General features: G+C 36.7%; 2 protein-coding genes across 2 annotated transcripts in view; both read right to left on the bottom strand.

Moving 5' to 3' along the window:
• Positions 1 to 1,603: 1,603 nt before the first annotated feature.
• The window catches only part of LOC109091807 (ubiquitin carboxyl-terminal hydrolase 40-like), a 31,335-nt gene continuing 17,034 nt past the window's right edge, over positions 1,604 to 15,904 (bottom strand). The window contains exons 29-31 of the mRNA XM_042757785.1: positions 3,514 to 3,609; positions 2,911 to 3,005; positions 1,604 to 2,280 (exon numbers count right to left, since the gene is read on the bottom strand). Coding sequence (XP_042613719.1) covers positions 2,166 to 2,280; positions 2,911 to 3,005; positions 3,514 to 3,609 — 306 coding nt within the window. The 3' untranslated portion in view covers positions 1,604 to 2,165. The remainder of the gene's footprint in view (positions 2,281 to 2,910; positions 3,006 to 3,513; positions 3,610 to 15,904) is intronic.
• Positions 4,892 to 5,833, bottom strand: LOC122145264 (ubiquitin carboxyl-terminal hydrolase 40-like). Its single transcript, XM_042757789.1, has 6 exons — positions 5,735 to 5,833; positions 5,613 to 5,649; positions 5,471 to 5,535; positions 5,311 to 5,386; positions 5,093 to 5,201; positions 4,892 to 4,971 (listed from the first exon to the last, which is right to left on the bottom strand). The coding sequence occupies exons 1-5, from the start codon at positions 5,813 to 5,815 to the stop codon at positions 5,158 to 5,160; spliced, it is 303 nt and encodes a 100-aa protein (XP_042613723.1). The 5' UTR covers positions 5,816 to 5,833; the 3' UTR covers positions 4,892 to 4,971; positions 5,093 to 5,157.

Raw genomic sequence — 15,904 nt, 5'->3', positions numbered from 1 at the left:
CCGGCACTGACTCAGCAGCCCGTTAAAACTACGCATTCGCACTCTGCTAAGCGCTACCCCCTTCCGAAGCGGCAGGGACCCTGGCCCAAGATAGTGCTGGACCTGGCGCCTCAGAAGTCAGCCTGATCCTGCTCATTCAGAATGATCACTTTGAAGCAGATCCTCATGCAAATACGCCCAGGGGACTGGTTCTTTACCCTGGATTTGAAAGATGCTAACATTCACATCCAGATAGCCCCCCATCACAGGCGCTTCTTGAGATTTGTCTTCGAGGGAGTGGCATATCAATACACGGTCCTTCCGTTCGGGCTGTTCCTGGCACCCCGCCCTTTTACGAAGTGCATAGATGCAGCTCTCTCCCCTCTGAGACAGATGGGAATTTGCATACTGAATTACCTCGACGGCTGGCTCATTTTGGCCCAATCGGAGGCGGAGATGGTGGCTCACAGATCCCTCCTCCTCAAATACCTAGTGTTGATGCCATGAAATTTAAAATCTACTTAATACATGAAATGATAAATTTTCTCAGTTTAAACATTTGATATGTCATCTATGTTGTATTCTGAATAAAATATTGAAATTTGATTCTTCCACATCATTGGATTCTGTTTTTATTCACAATTTGTACAGTGTCCCAATTTTTTCGGAATCGGGTTTGTACGTTACATGAATATTGGTTAAAAAAAAAAAGGTTTACCTTTTTTTTTGTTGTTGTTGAACAGTGTCATGCATTAGTCACTGCATCTGCTAATCAGTAAACAAAGCCACAAGACTAAAGACATTTTATAAATGATCTGTATACTTGTTTAATGAAAAGAAACAATGAATGCAAAATAAACTGATAAAAAAATAATAAAAAAATCATTGATGTACCTAATTTGTCAGTTATATACCCAACAATGCTCGTTGCACATGTTGTCCTTTTATAGATACAAAAAATACTACTGAAGATCACTTATTTAATAGAAACAAGTCAAACAATATTTTACTAATCATGCAATTCATAAATGAAATGGTTTCTTATAATACTATTTTGTGCTCAGAACCATGTCAGTTCAAATCCGTGTCTCTATTTTCTCCTTAACAGACAATAAAAACAGCAAAAAAGCAAATATGGATATCCATCCCTGATTCCCATGTCTCTGATTCAGGAGATTATTTTCTTTCAATTATGGTTACAAAAATATGCAGTATTATAGCCTTTTAATTTTCTCTTTTAAAAGGCTGTAAAAGGCTAAAGCTTTTTTGGTTCTAGAACAGAATTTCATTCTCTCTCTTTGAACTATTTCAGCATACACAGCTGATTTCCTGCAGTGGGCGAGGGAAAGGAGGCAGAGGTGCTTGGTCAGACAGGTTTAAAGACTAAAACATAAATTTTTCTACCTCAGATGGAACAGATACTGAAACAGATTATATATGACATGATCACCACCATCAAGAGATTCAAGACTCACTGAATCAACCACCATGTTCTGAGAAATCAATTAACTTTGGTTGTAAAGGAAGCAGAAAGTTAATGACAAGTAATAATGACTTTTGTACTGGACAACGAGGAATATTATGACTGAATAGCAGCCTAAATTACAGTCTGGGATCATATGAGTTTATAATCACAGAATTTAATTTTTTAGTGAATTAAAGCATTATAAATGATAAAAAGCTGCATAAAATTAAGGATATCTGAGTAAAATATCATCCATACAGTATTGTGATGATTTTGTTGAAAAACAAACAACAGTTTTAACATTTAATACCATTACCATCAAACCTCTCCTTGTGGGAAAAAAAAAAGCACACTCTCAGAAGTGAGGCAGGGAAACCCACTGACATAGGCTGAAACTCATCTCTTTGTCTTGTTGGGTACAATTATTTGCTCCAGTAATGAATTGCATATAAGGGGTAAAGAAAGTGTTCAAGCTTCAAGAACTCTCAGTGATTAAAGATGATATTTCCACATAAAATTAAGTTTTGGATTAGCATCCAAAGAATCTTATTTTTCACAGGGTGGGTTTCCTGGTCCGCACTTTCACAGTGTCTTCAGTTTGGCTTCCTTGCTGTGACTCAGTGGGGCAGACTCTGCCATGGCACCTTAGTGGCCTTAGTGAAGGTTGTGAAGACCAACAGGCAGCTCTGAGAATCTCTGAGATGAATGTTCACAGGGTGGGTTACCTGAACACTCCCACATTGATCGATAAGGCCACCTCTGGTTTCCGGTTTTTAGTTGGGCCCGACTTCTTGGACCCAGTGTCTTGTGAACATTCTCCAGTGGCAGAACACACCCTAGTGGACAACATAATTTAAAAAAAAAATATATATAAAAAATTAGGGGTTGGTAAGACCGTTTAATGTTTTGTAAGAAATATCTTATGCTCACCAAGGCTGCATTTATTTGATCAACAATGCATACATAGTGTGTAAAAAAATACATAGTAATATTATGAAATATTACCATTCTTTCTATTTTAATATATATTATTCCTGTGAAGGGAAAGCTGAATTTTCAGCAGCAATTACTTAGTCCTCAGTGTCACACTATCCTTCATAAACCATTCTAATATGTGCATGTATGTATTATTCAATATCTACTTTTATCAATGTTGTAAACAGTTTTGCTACCTTTTGTTAAAAGCTTGATATTTTTTTCAGGCAGTTCAAAAAGTTGATGAACAGCATTATTTGAAATATCGGTGTAACATTGTAAATGCCTTTCTTTACAAATAAATTTAATGCATCCTAGCTGAATAAATACATTAAGTAAAAATAGATATTTATTACTGACCACAAAGACCAAACGTTATAGCAATTTTATTATTACAGTACATATTTAAATCAAATGAAATCAGCAAAGGCTGACAAACCTATATCTTGTAACCTTGGAGAGCGACAATAAAAGCCAAAGAGAAGATGCACCTTGTGTTGTGATTCGCTTCCTCCATTGTGAGTCTCTGCTGACCAATCTCATCTTCCAGAGTATTGAAATCTTTATTATTGTCTATTAGCAGGTTCTTCATGCAAATACAAACAAAACAAAAAAGTGACAGAGTGAGGCCTTGCTGAAAACCCTCCCAAAAGTTTCCATAATAAAAAAAAAAGTCATTAGCAGTCATTTTTAATAATATAATAAAAAACATTATTTTTTATCCATGTCATACATGTATATATGATTATACCAAGAGTGCCTAAAAAACAACAAATTCCTTGTGTTTGTGAATAAATCTCATTCTGATTCTGATATATGTTATGTTAAGTGTAAATTTCTGTTTAAAAAGATATTTGCTGATGTTTGCCGTAGAGATGGAGCTTAGCGGTTAAAACACACACAAGCAATGTGAGTTTGAATACAACTCAAGATATTGCACTGCTAAATAGCTTTAAAGTAATTATTTTGTTAGTAACTTAAAATAACTCAACTAAAAAGGGTAAATACATTTGGGGAGGGATTATCTATTTGACTAAGCAATGGCGGATGTGGATTTTAGGCATAGTTTCATAGATTTTTTTGATAAAAGTTACCTTGACACCTATAATATCTCCATCTTTCAGGTAGAAGGGAGCTGCCTGGAGACTCTCAGCTTTCCTCTTCTTCTTCTTTTTTGAGACCTGTTGAGTCTGGGATTATTAAGAAGTGAGTATTCAAGTGTACTCAACTCTTGCCTAAAAATATACTGTATTCCCCTTTCCTCTCTCTTCTCACCCAGTTGGAAATGGGCATCCAGGTGTGTTTGTCAGGAAGGTGTTTAGCCAAGAGCAGGCTGTCAGGAGTGAGACCGTACTGGGAGGCCAGAGCAGCGTACAGGCCCCTGGAGGTGCTGTCCCGCCTTGCGTCCCACAAAAACTCCTCAGAAGGATAATATGCCTTCTCTCCTGGCACCCCCATCTGAACCCTCAGCAATAAATCCTTCAGTCTGTACAGATAAAGAGAAAAGAATGATCAGTGTTTTTCAAACTGTAAAACACTTTTTCTTCCATGGTTTTGATTAATTGCCTCATTATCTGAATTGCTTTCAGGAAATCTCACCCCAGGTCCTCCTCTTTCATCAGCCTCTCAACACACACTTCCGCCCTGTTCCCCAGCTTCAGCTTCCTACAGGAGAAGAAGGACATAAAGCCTATATACAATGAAAAGTTTCACATGCTTTTCCAGTTCAGTGTTTCCATTACAGCACCATTCAGGGGACAAGAGGTAAGAGACACCTCACACAAATAAGAAGGACAATCCAAAGCTGTCAACCTGAGTGTCTGCTGGTTTCCTCGGAGTATCCTGGCAAGTTTCTTGCACTCTAGCAGCCATACACGCAGGAACGCAGAACTGGGCACACACACATCCTGAAGTGCTGGTAGAGTCATCATCTATCAGAACACAAGTATGGCTTTTCTCAAGGGATTGTGGGATTTGCAGCAGTTATACTGATCTGATACAGCAGTGCTGCATATTACTTGCACTGTTAAACTGTAGTCAAAAGTATATACTACTGTTCAGAAGTTTGCTTTTATTTGAGTGTGTGAGTGTGTGTGTGTTTGTGTTTTTGAAAGAAGTCTTTCATGCTCACCAATGTCATTTGTTTGAGCAAAAAAAAAAAAAAAAAAAAAAAAAAAATGGTAATACTGTGAATATTATTACAATTAACTGTTTACAATTCTTTCCTGTGATGCGAAGCGGAATTTTCAGCATCATTACTCCAGTCTTCAGTGCTGATGATTAAAACTGCACTATTACACAAAATCAGGTCTTGTGACATATTTTGTATATATTCAGTTTGGAAAGGCTGTTAGGATTATGTGGTGAAACATTTCTACAATTCTGTGTGGTGCTGCTAGTAAAATTACACACTTCACCTTTAAGTTATCATGATCAGTTTCCATCATTAATGCTGTGAGAACTGATGCCAACCTGAGTCTTGAGATCATCAAGTGAAGCCTCCTCTGATATCTCCACATGACCAATGAATCTCATCTCTGATCCAGACCCCTCTGAAACACAGACACACACACATAAACAAGCACCAACCAGAGATATTCCACAAGCAGCCGCGATCTGACAGAAACAACATGAATCTCACTTGGTTTCTAGAAAATTAGCTAGAAGTCGAACCTGTGGTGAGCCCCTCAGTGCTCTGACACTCTGCTGTGTGGTCCAGCTCTGGAACGCTGGAGCTGTCAATCACATCTATGCACATCTTCACAGACAGCTTGAGGTAACCCTGCAATTGAGATAAGATGAAAGAAAGCTGTTTGTAAAGTTTTACTTCCTTTTTATCTTATCTTTATTTTATCTTATCTTTATTTTATCATTCCAAACTGAAAAAGCACCTTTGGAGGCAGTCGCCACCTCCACCAGTACCAGTGTGTCCCCATGAATGACCTTTGCCTCTTTCAGAGATGCATTCTGGGAAACAAGAGTAAACAGGAGTCAAATATTTGAAGTCACTGCAGATTGAGAAAGAGATTACTGGGTTAGTATTATTCCTACCTCATCCGTAAGTGGCTCTCCGATCTCCTCACACCAGTCCACTCTCCTTAAGTGCCATGACGCACCTAGATATAAAAACATGTGCTTCAGTTAAAAAAAAGTTAAATGTGCCATTAAATAACAAGCATTTGAATGATTTTACCTTCAAGTTTCGCCATCTGCAACATTTCCCTAAGGCACTGCAATAACAAGAACCGGCATTTTTAAACACCAGCATTTTTTCAGAACACAGCTAAAATTTCAAATAAAATCCAGAGAGTTCACCTCTTTGACAGTTAGAGACTCCTCTACAATAATCTCCAGCTCCTGAACAACTGAGGGCACTAGACCAACACTGAAGTACATGGAGAAAATATATTTTCTCATTACAGAAGTGAAATTAAATGAAGAAATGCGATGTGCATTCTGCATTACATTCACACATGCCCAAATTGTATTAACGCACCTGTGTTGCTGTTGGCACTGGTCTGGGACAGAGGTAGAGGGAAGTCATTAACCTGATCCCTGCATCCCGAACACTCAAATTCTCATGCACTAGAACACACAGAAACCCATTTAGCATGGAACCCTTTAGAGGGATCACATTAGCAGTGATGCTGGTGACTGTTTTGAGAAGGTACCTGGAGGTAAAAGTTTTCCAGTTTGATCCATTTGCCTCAGACAACATTCAGCATCTAAACACAGAATAAAAAAAGACACTGATATGTACACAAAGGGAGAAAAAAGCTCTTCCCTGACACACACACACAGTAATTTCTGCTCCCCAATTTTCAAATATCAAGAAACTGAAAAGCTTTTTTTTTTCAGGCAGTGCTGAAATTGTCACGATCATCAGTTGGAGTGCCCATGAACTTCAGTAGAGGGCACTCCACTCAGGACCATTCCACCCATCAACCACCAGATTTCACTTGGACACTAGCACCTCTCATACTGTTGCACCACACCCGAACTACATTCCCCATGAGTCACTGCATCACAATTTCCTTGCCACACCTGCACCTCATTTACACACACATAAAAGCAGCACAGTCACTCTAACTCACTGCCAAGTCTTGTTTTGCCTGTCTAGCATTTCCGAGCGGTTTCCCTTGTGTTTGTTTTTCCCGTGTCTGATCTTGGATTGTGTATTTCGACTCTGATTCTCTGCTGCCTGCCCCGATCTATGCTTGGTTCTGTTTTCGATTCTGGTTGCCCCTAATATACCTGACGCACATTCCTGATTTCTGCCTGTCTGACCATTCTTGGAATAAAGTTCTGCACATGGATCCGAATGCCTCTGACTCCTTATTACAGAAATAGAGTAAAACATAAACAGAAGACTTAAGAAGTTTAAACAGAATGATGTATCCATAAGAAAAGGCTATAAGAAGTATTAAGCATTTTCCTTGTTATTGAGCATTATTTGGTATGACTAGGTATTATTATTATATAGTGTTATTACCACTGAGCTCATCCTGTAGGTGAAGTTCCTCGAGCTTTTTCCTTTACCTCCGCAAGTAGCTGCAAGAGACAGACAGTTCAGATTGTTGTACAGGTGTCCTGATTTGCTGTGTATAACACAGTATTATTGTCAACTAAAATAAAGAATTAAAAATTATTTTATTAATTGAAACCATGGAATGATATTCCAGACAATTTTCAAAATAAATTTGTGCGTTTTCAATTTGTTGAAACATACAGTACATTCAGACATAATCCAAACGCAACTGCAAATTGCGCATTTGTGTTTGCATTTTATTTTATTTGCATATTGTATGTTCAACACCCTCATCACAAACCACACAATTGTGTGGGGCCCCTCTCTGTTTACATCTGGTATAAAGATGCGTTTTCGTCTATCCGTTCACAAGTGGACAATGCTAAATACAGGTGAGATCTATTGCAGATAATCTCAGACATACTGATGCATATAAATATGATTGCAAAACATTCTAGTCATAAAAATCACTGAAACTAGCTTATTATTAACTTTTGCATTTAGTTGAGGTTATCTGAAAACAACAATCTTCTCTTATACATACTACAACAATTCATCTTCACTCTCAAGAAATATGGAATAAAAACAACTTGCTTTTTGCAATTGCATTTGTAAAAATAAGAATGTGGAAACTAAACATACACAAGCATATTAAAAGAATGATCTGTTGCGTTACAAAAATAGATTTGCTATTGTTAAAAAATATTGGAGAATGTTATTTTGCGGGTGCTGAATCTTAGCCACAGGTGCCGTGGGGCTCCTGAACTCGGGCTAATTACTACATGCTACAGTAGAGATCAAAATTAACAACCTACAATTTCTTAAATTTCAAGGTCACTGCTTAGTCCTATTTAGTTATCCTAACAGGAGTAGAAGGGCAGTTTTTTAAGCATATTTCTTAAATTAATTGTATTCTGAAGTACAGTATATAAAAAACTTAAGATATTTGAAAAATATCAAAATTAGATAACACTACAGATAACTCCAAGCTATTGGTGTTAATCTGGCACCTGGCACTAATGTCCTTAATTTTATAGCAAACCCTATTTAACTGGCAGCATTCCACTGAGATAATTTTTATTGACAATGCAAGATGGCAGGCCGCTCTAAGTTGACTGAAACCCTGCGACAGCAGGTTTGATGAAGACCAAAGGGATGACCCTTTCAGCCTTTGCACAAGAAGTTTGTTGTTCCAAATTTGTAATTTCGTGAACATTGCAGCTTTAAAATTAAACTAATTCAAAAGGCTGGTTGTCCACGTAAGACAAATTCAAGAGAAGACAGGATAATGCGGTGACTCTCAACAAGGAAACAGTTCAACACTACAGCTGAAAATGCTTGCCAGTTCAGTGATGAACACAGTAAGAATCTGTCTTAGCTTGTTTAAAGGTGACATATCATGAAAATATGACTTTTCCAGGTTTTAAATGCTATAATTAGGTCCCCGTTGCATCTACCAACCAAAGAAACGTGAAAAAGATAAAACCTAGTAACTTTGTTTTGGTAAGCCTTTTTCTGCAAGCATCTGAAAAAATGAGTGCGTCTGATTTTACTCCCCTAGTGACGTGGCAAAAGGGTTCTCATTATAATATTACCACCCCTTAATCTGTTTCCACCCATGGTGCTGTCATTTTGATTTCACAATTGAAAATGGTGTACCAGTTCTAATGCCATGGCGAAAGTTTGAGCAAAACATGATTACTGTTCTGCCTTTGGCTGCACAGACGAGCACAGAACACTATTTAGAGTCCCAGCTTCAGATGAGATAACAGAGCAGAGGATTTATTTACTGAATATTGCTGCTGCCATACAGATCTAATATAAACGTACAATTTCTTTCCCAGCTGTTTACCTTCACAGACATAACCGATTGTTTTTGTAACTCATGTGTTTTTAACGTAAACGTGTGTGAATAAATTTAGTTTAGTGCTGTGACAGCTGCTTTCTGTCCGTGTGCTTCGGATGTGTGCACTCAGAACTAATATGATTTTAAATGCATGATTTCAGCATGATAAACATGATAATCAGAACCAAAACATATGTTTTATAGCAGATATGAGCTGTAATGGCAGCTCTATTCTGGAGAAGGGGCGGGGAGCAGCAGCTCATTTGCATTTAAAGAGACATGCTCTAATAGCTTGTTTCTGCTTCCATTCTGAATAGGCATTTTTTAAATGATATAATAAATAATCTGTGGGGTATTTTGAGCTGAAACTTCACAGACACATTCTGGGGACACCAGAGACTTATATTACATATTGTAAAAAAGGGCATAATATGTCTCCTTTAAGAGAAGTGGTACTAAAAAGCACACTCTGCAGTGACCAAGCCTCTCATCCACAGAAAGGAGGAGGAGCATGTTGTGTGGAGAGAGGAGAACTGGTCCAAAGTTCACTTTAGTGATGAGAGCAAGTTTCTTTTATTTGGGTCTGATGTGTTTCATTATATTCAGCATCAAACTGTGGAAAAACTGAACCACAAGTGCATTAAGAAGTCAGTAAATGGTGGAGGAGGAAGTGTCATGATTTGGGGGATGTATACAGCTACATGGTGGGTGAATGCAAATATTTATTAGACCGTCCTTCAATAAAATGTGGTACCTTCCATGCAAGCATCTCCTGATCAGCCTGCATTTTTCATGCAAGACAATGCCCCCATCACATTGCAAAATGAGTAAAGCAGTTCTTTGAGTCCAAGAACATTGAAATAATGAAATGGCTGACCCAGAGTCCTGATCTAAACCCAACCGAAAATCTCTTTAAAGTCCTTGGCAACAAAGTTATGGCTAAGAAACCCACTACAGACACTGAACTATGGAAGAGACTGGAAGAAGAGTGGACCAAGATCACACAAACACAGTGAGAAACTAGTGATGCCCTTTGGCTGCAGATGTGCTGAAGTCTTCTCACTGTTTTCCACGAAATAAAGGTTTTTGTTTAAATGCCTTGGTTATTTTGTCAAACATTTTAGTATAACAGTGCTATACTATACCCACAGTTAATATTCCTTCAAATTTTGAGTGATGAAGATTAACAATATTTCTGAAAAAAATCAAGTATTTTTAGATTGTTCTCTAATTTTTATCTTCACTGTACATGCTTCCTTCATTTCCCATAGTGTCCACAAGAGGACACAGTTTGATTACCATTTAAAGGGAAACTCTCAGGATACACATGTAACCATGGTTTTCTGATAAGGGAAATTAGACACTACATCTCTCTCTCTCTCTCTCTCTCTCTCTCTCTCTCTCGCTCTTCCATGCTTCAGGTGGGTGTGCTCAATGGGTGTGATTTTTGAACAACAACAAAAAAAACATGGCTCAAAAGTTTTTTGGAAAACCAGTCTGGATTATAACTGTCACCTTGTCAATGCTTTAATGAGTTAGACATTTGCGTAACATTAAATGTCAACCAGGTAGCCTCTTTGCTTTTATTCTGTTTCAAATACAGGACAGATTTCCATTTTTTCAATCAACTTTAATATTTATAATAGTAATAATACAGTAGTTAATTATTTTAGGCAGAAAGTATACAGTGAAAACCGTTCAAATATAGCACCCCTCATATGCCAAATATTTTTCTACATAAGAATGGTTTAAATTCATTAATTGTATATACCTTTATTATTTTTATATCATTATTAAAGGCAGAATCTGTATTTTAATTAATGACAATAAATTTAATCAATATCAATTCCCATAATCTCACTATTTATGAAAGTTCAGAATGACCAGAAAATTAACAAGCATGATAGTCTTCTTGATGATAGAATTCTTCTCTCACACCCTCTTTATCAGAATCCCATAAGGACGAATGGACTTCTCCACGATCTCCTTCTCTTTAGCAGCAGAGGTGCCCTCAGGAACCTCAATCAGCCAGTAGTCCTTTCTGGCACACACTTTCCTCATCACTGGATTGATCCTGTTCTGCATTATGACTCTGAATCTTTTGCCGTTCTTTTTGGATGTAAATTCCTTGCTGTAGCCAGAAGCCTGATCGATGTCATATGTTGAATAGATTCCTCTCCCATACTGTTGTCTAGGACCTGCTTTGAAATGAGATTTCACGATACCTGTAGCACCCTCAACACTGGTTCCATGATAGGAGACAGGCCACTCGCCAGCCACTGAGCGACTCCTCCATCCATCCGTACCCAGCCAGGCGTTTCCATCAGGGTACTTGTTCAGGACTTTAAGAGCAAAACGGTAGTATCCACGTGGGCGTTTGTATTTTTCACCACCCCGCTTGCATTCTGACTTGTCACGTAAATTTCTGAAATCACAATCAAAGCGTGGCTCGAATAATTCATCCATGTTCACAAACATCTCTTTGCGTAAACTCATGTGCTGAAAAGCACTCAGTAATTCATCCCCAGCATTTAATGATCTATCTTGACCTAATAGGACAGCAGTGATAAGAGTGTATATATCGAGTTCAGGACTCTGTGATTCCTTTGATCCAGTGTAAGGCTTCAGAGTAATTCCTGTGAGAACAGAGAGCGCCTCCAGAAGAACATCTCGGTCAACTTTACACATGCTTCAGACAGATTGCACACAACGGATACAGTCAAAAAAGTCTTCTGCTCTGATGTTTTGGTGACAAACTGAGGGTTGCTCTTGTATTTATATGGAGAGAAATGAGGAAGTGGAAATTTGTGCATTCTCTTTTGTAGACTGTGAAATCTAAAGAATGTATTCATAAGAAAGACAAACCGGTTTCCAATGAATACTTTTTTTTTTTTTTTCTAGTAAGAGCATGTCAAAACACAAGAACATACATCTAGTTAAGTTTATTTAAACTTTACTTCCCAGCCTTAGCTGAAGACCTTTGGTCTCACTGTCCATACAATAATAACAGTGCATACTTCCATAACATCCACAAAAGGACAATGTTACAACCAATACATAGTACTTCGCCCACATTACTCCATTCCCTATTCAGAAGGGATATATTGATTTAATTTTTATTTTTTATTTTTTTGTATCCTGTAACTCCAAGCAGATGGTAATAGTTCATAAATAAGGGGGTGAGTTATGTCTCTTATAAGCACTTTCATGTAAACTGCCATAACATAGAATTTATATATTGAATTTTGCTTGATCCCACAATTTTACCTGACATACTATATATTTTTATTTAATTTGCAGATGTTTTTTGTCCAAACCACAATCTTTCTAATTTCAATACCTGCTCTCCATACTCCTGATCGACACAATCTTTCCACAAATGTGCAACCAGTGCCATTTCACACAATACAAAGCCTTGCTTTGGTAGGAAATTATTTGATCCAGTTAACTGTTACTCCATTTGCTCCTGACCCCCACTCCCATCTTACTCAGTGCAATATATCATGTGTATCCTATCTCTGTGCAATCTCTATTTTTTGTAACATTTTTCTATATCTTATTCCCTCAGTACAGTGTAGCATTATATTTCAGTGCAATATCTTCACTTTTAGTGCAATGTTTTTATATCCATTCCTTCAGTGCACTGTGTAATACTTGTAATACTATATAATAGTTTTACTGAGAGCCAGAAGTCTACCTCATATCAGTGCAATAATCATTTTAACAAGCTGTCACTTACAGTAAGTGACTTACTATTTATCTATTTTTAGACACAAACAATTATTTTCTATTTTATTCTCTTTATTCTCTTGTCTTAAGCAAAAATTGCAATTAAGCAAAAATTGGTATGTTATCAGCACGACCCAAGGAATATTTTGAGACCAGTTTCATTACAATAGGCTAATGCAATCAAAAGTTATTAGCATTTTTGAAAATTTCATAATTAAAGCTTAATGAATGTTTTATTACTCTTGGCCAATAGGTGGCGCTGTTACCAAATTGATGTGCCGTGGTCAGTGTGAGGTGACAATGGCACATACAAAGATTGGTGTAAATATGTCAAACCTTTGCAGAGATACAGCCCTCAGATGCAGTTTGGCATCTTTCCAGCAAATTCGTTCATGCGCTAAATGAAAACCATTTCGTGTATCAACACGAAATCCATAACTTTTTGCCAGCTTGTTCGGAAGATGATCCGAGCCAAATTTGGTAAAAATTGGACCAACGACCTAGGAGGAGTTCAAAAAAGTAGGTTTTCAACATGAATCAAAATGGTGGACATGACGTACAGCCAATATTGGCAAAATTGGTATCGGTGTTCTCGGTATGATCCAAGGACATCAGTTTCATTACAATTGGTTAACGTAAGCAAACGTTATTAGCATTTTTCTAAATTAAGTAAGTTTTGAGTACCCCAAACTTTTTGAGTACCATGAGGTTATGGAGCCAAATAATTTGTAATTTGTTTTGTAACGATACGCTAATGCATTCATAAAATACAGCATTTTAGAACATAATTCCAAATGTCCGACGCCCAAAATGGCTGACATGGGAAAACTGGACATCATTCAATTTGACATGATGCACCAAATCAGAAGAGACCAGTTTTGTGATATGTGGCTAAACCATTCAGAAGTTATGAGCAAAAATATGCATTTTTTCATATCTCTTGACCACTAGGGGGCACAGCGCTGAAACACTACAGGTAGCCTCAGGTCATGCTTGTTACAACACACACCAAGTTTGGTCTCAATACGCCAAACCATTGAGGAGATATAGCCTCATATCCATTTGTGCATGTTTTTCATAGAATTTGTTCGCGGGCTATTCCAGAATGGTTTGACTAATCAACTTGAATTCCATAACTTTTTGACAGCATGGTCTGAAGATGATGTGGTTCAAATTTCATGACAATCGGTTCAACGGCCTAGGACGAGTTTGAAAAAGTAGGTTTTACGAAAAATTAAAAATAGCAAAAAAACTAAACCTTATGATTTTTGAATTTTGGTGTCCGTTCGACTCTGCATGAGCCAAGGAATCAGAGGAAAAAAAATAATTTTACTTTTGTGGTTTACAGTTTAAAATTTATTAGCATAACATTTTTTTTACATTTTGGACAAGTGGTGGCGCTAGAGAGTTTGAGTTAGAAACTCCAAATTTGCTATGGTTAATGTAGGGACTGTCCTCAATCAGTGTGCCAAATTTCTCAACTTATAAGAACATATAAGCCTTTGCTTGCTGTACATGACTGGCAAATAAATATATGTACAATGAAACATTATGACACATAAGGTCTGCCACCATACCCTAAGTGCTTGAAGGTAATAGACCTTGAAAAAAACTTTACATAATCAGTTAATCAGTTCCAGGGAATATGAAAAGAGCTCATTAATATTTTTCAAAATGAAAGCAAGCAGTGGCCCTCTTGTTATTTTTAGCATGTATAGACTGTAAAAGAGTGTTTAATATGCCAACATTGGCAGAACTGTTTACTTGTATTTCAGTTTTACAGTTTCTCTCCACTGTACATTCTTCAGATGTTTTTCCTCTAAATCACTGCCAGTGGGTGGTTCACTTTCCATGGAAATCTTAAAAAAATAAATTTTTCAAAAATGTATTGTTCTTAGGAAGAAAATTACAGCCTTTGTTTTGTTTTTTTTTCTGATTGGAGATTCTTGCCAAAGACTTGCTGATAAACAGTAAAAATACTACACCTTATTGTGCTGCTGTTTTAAAACAATTAGTATTTTAAGTTATTTACAAAGATCCTGTCTCAAGAAGTTGCATTCATTTGTGCTATGTCTTTCTCCTACTCACTCTAGAGTGAAGTCCTGTGTCTGTATGTTCTGTGTATGTGATGTGTGTGTGCTGAGTAAAAACATGCATGGCCAATCTGATATGCTGAATGCTAAAATTAAAATCAAGGTCTTATTTGATGGTTTTGTAGAGTTGCTACTGAATTTCTAATTGAGCAGAAGGTCATGTCACTCATAATCATGACTGATCATTGTTTCCATAATCAGTCAGTTGTGTTACTTCAGAGAATTCACATGCACATGCCTAGTGGCAGTAATATGCATTATATGTAGCTATTCTTATGTTGTAATGCTTAATTCTAACAATTAGCCTATTTTGAAATTTCCCAGATAATTCATAAATCATCTTATCTTTGTAGGTATGAGACAAGTTAGAAGTTAACATAACTTTAAAAAGTTATTTTAAATGATTTTTAAAAACATTATTTTCAAGAATTTGAATTCTTCTTACGTTTGTTTTAAAAACAATCAGGGGGAAAAAAGAACATTCTCGACAACTATTTTTGGGAATACAAAATATTCTTAGCTTTTTTCTTATAAGAATAAAATGGCAGGTTTATATATATATATATATATATATATATATATATATATATATAATGGAATGTATATATATATATATATATATATATAAACCTATTAATCTATCTCCGTGTAACGATGCATTGGTTATGTGAACATATTTAGTAATAATATCTATTAGTCAACATATTCATATTTCTACCTTTCTGTCTGTTCATGTCTATGTCTAAATTCACATCTCTGCTGAATGTGGCTCAGTTCTGATTTTCTCCCCCTCACACAGATCTCTTATACATTTATATGACAATGTGAACAACCCAAAGCAAACTGAATCTGACATTCTCTGCTTCCTTTAGTTGCCAGACTGACTCCTTCATTCTCAGCTGAGCCTGCAGACAATATGACAAAGATTCATGTCTTAGTTATGTCAAGTATTTGCACAAAAGATACTCAGGCATGACAAAATTAACCTTCTGCCACACCTGTATAAGATTAGTGAGCTGCAAAAAAAAAAAAAAAAAAAAAAAAAAAAAAAAAAAAAAAAAAAAGAGAAAAAGTCGTCAATTATTTGGTGAATGCTTAAGACTTGAGACCCCTATAGTCCAAACCTTTGTGTGTTATGGGCAGGTGAGTCCAAGCATTATTTTAGTCACATTCAGAACCCATCCGTATCTAAATGAATAGCATCGGTGACAAAGAAAAAGTCTCTGCACACATTTACAGCAGGAGGTCTGATGCAGAATCTCGTTCAGGGCTACTTTTTCCAAAAGTAT

Source organism: Cyprinus carpio, chromosome A6, assembly GCF_018340385.1.
Source record: "Cyprinus carpio isolate SPL01 chromosome A6, ASM1834038v1, whole genome shotgun sequence".
NCBI classification, from domain to species: Eukaryota; Metazoa; Chordata; class Actinopteri; order Cypriniformes; family Cyprinidae; genus Cyprinus; species Cyprinus carpio.
The sequence above is the reverse complement of the archived record's forward strand: the minus strand, read 5'-3'. Positions and strand labels throughout refer to the sequence as shown.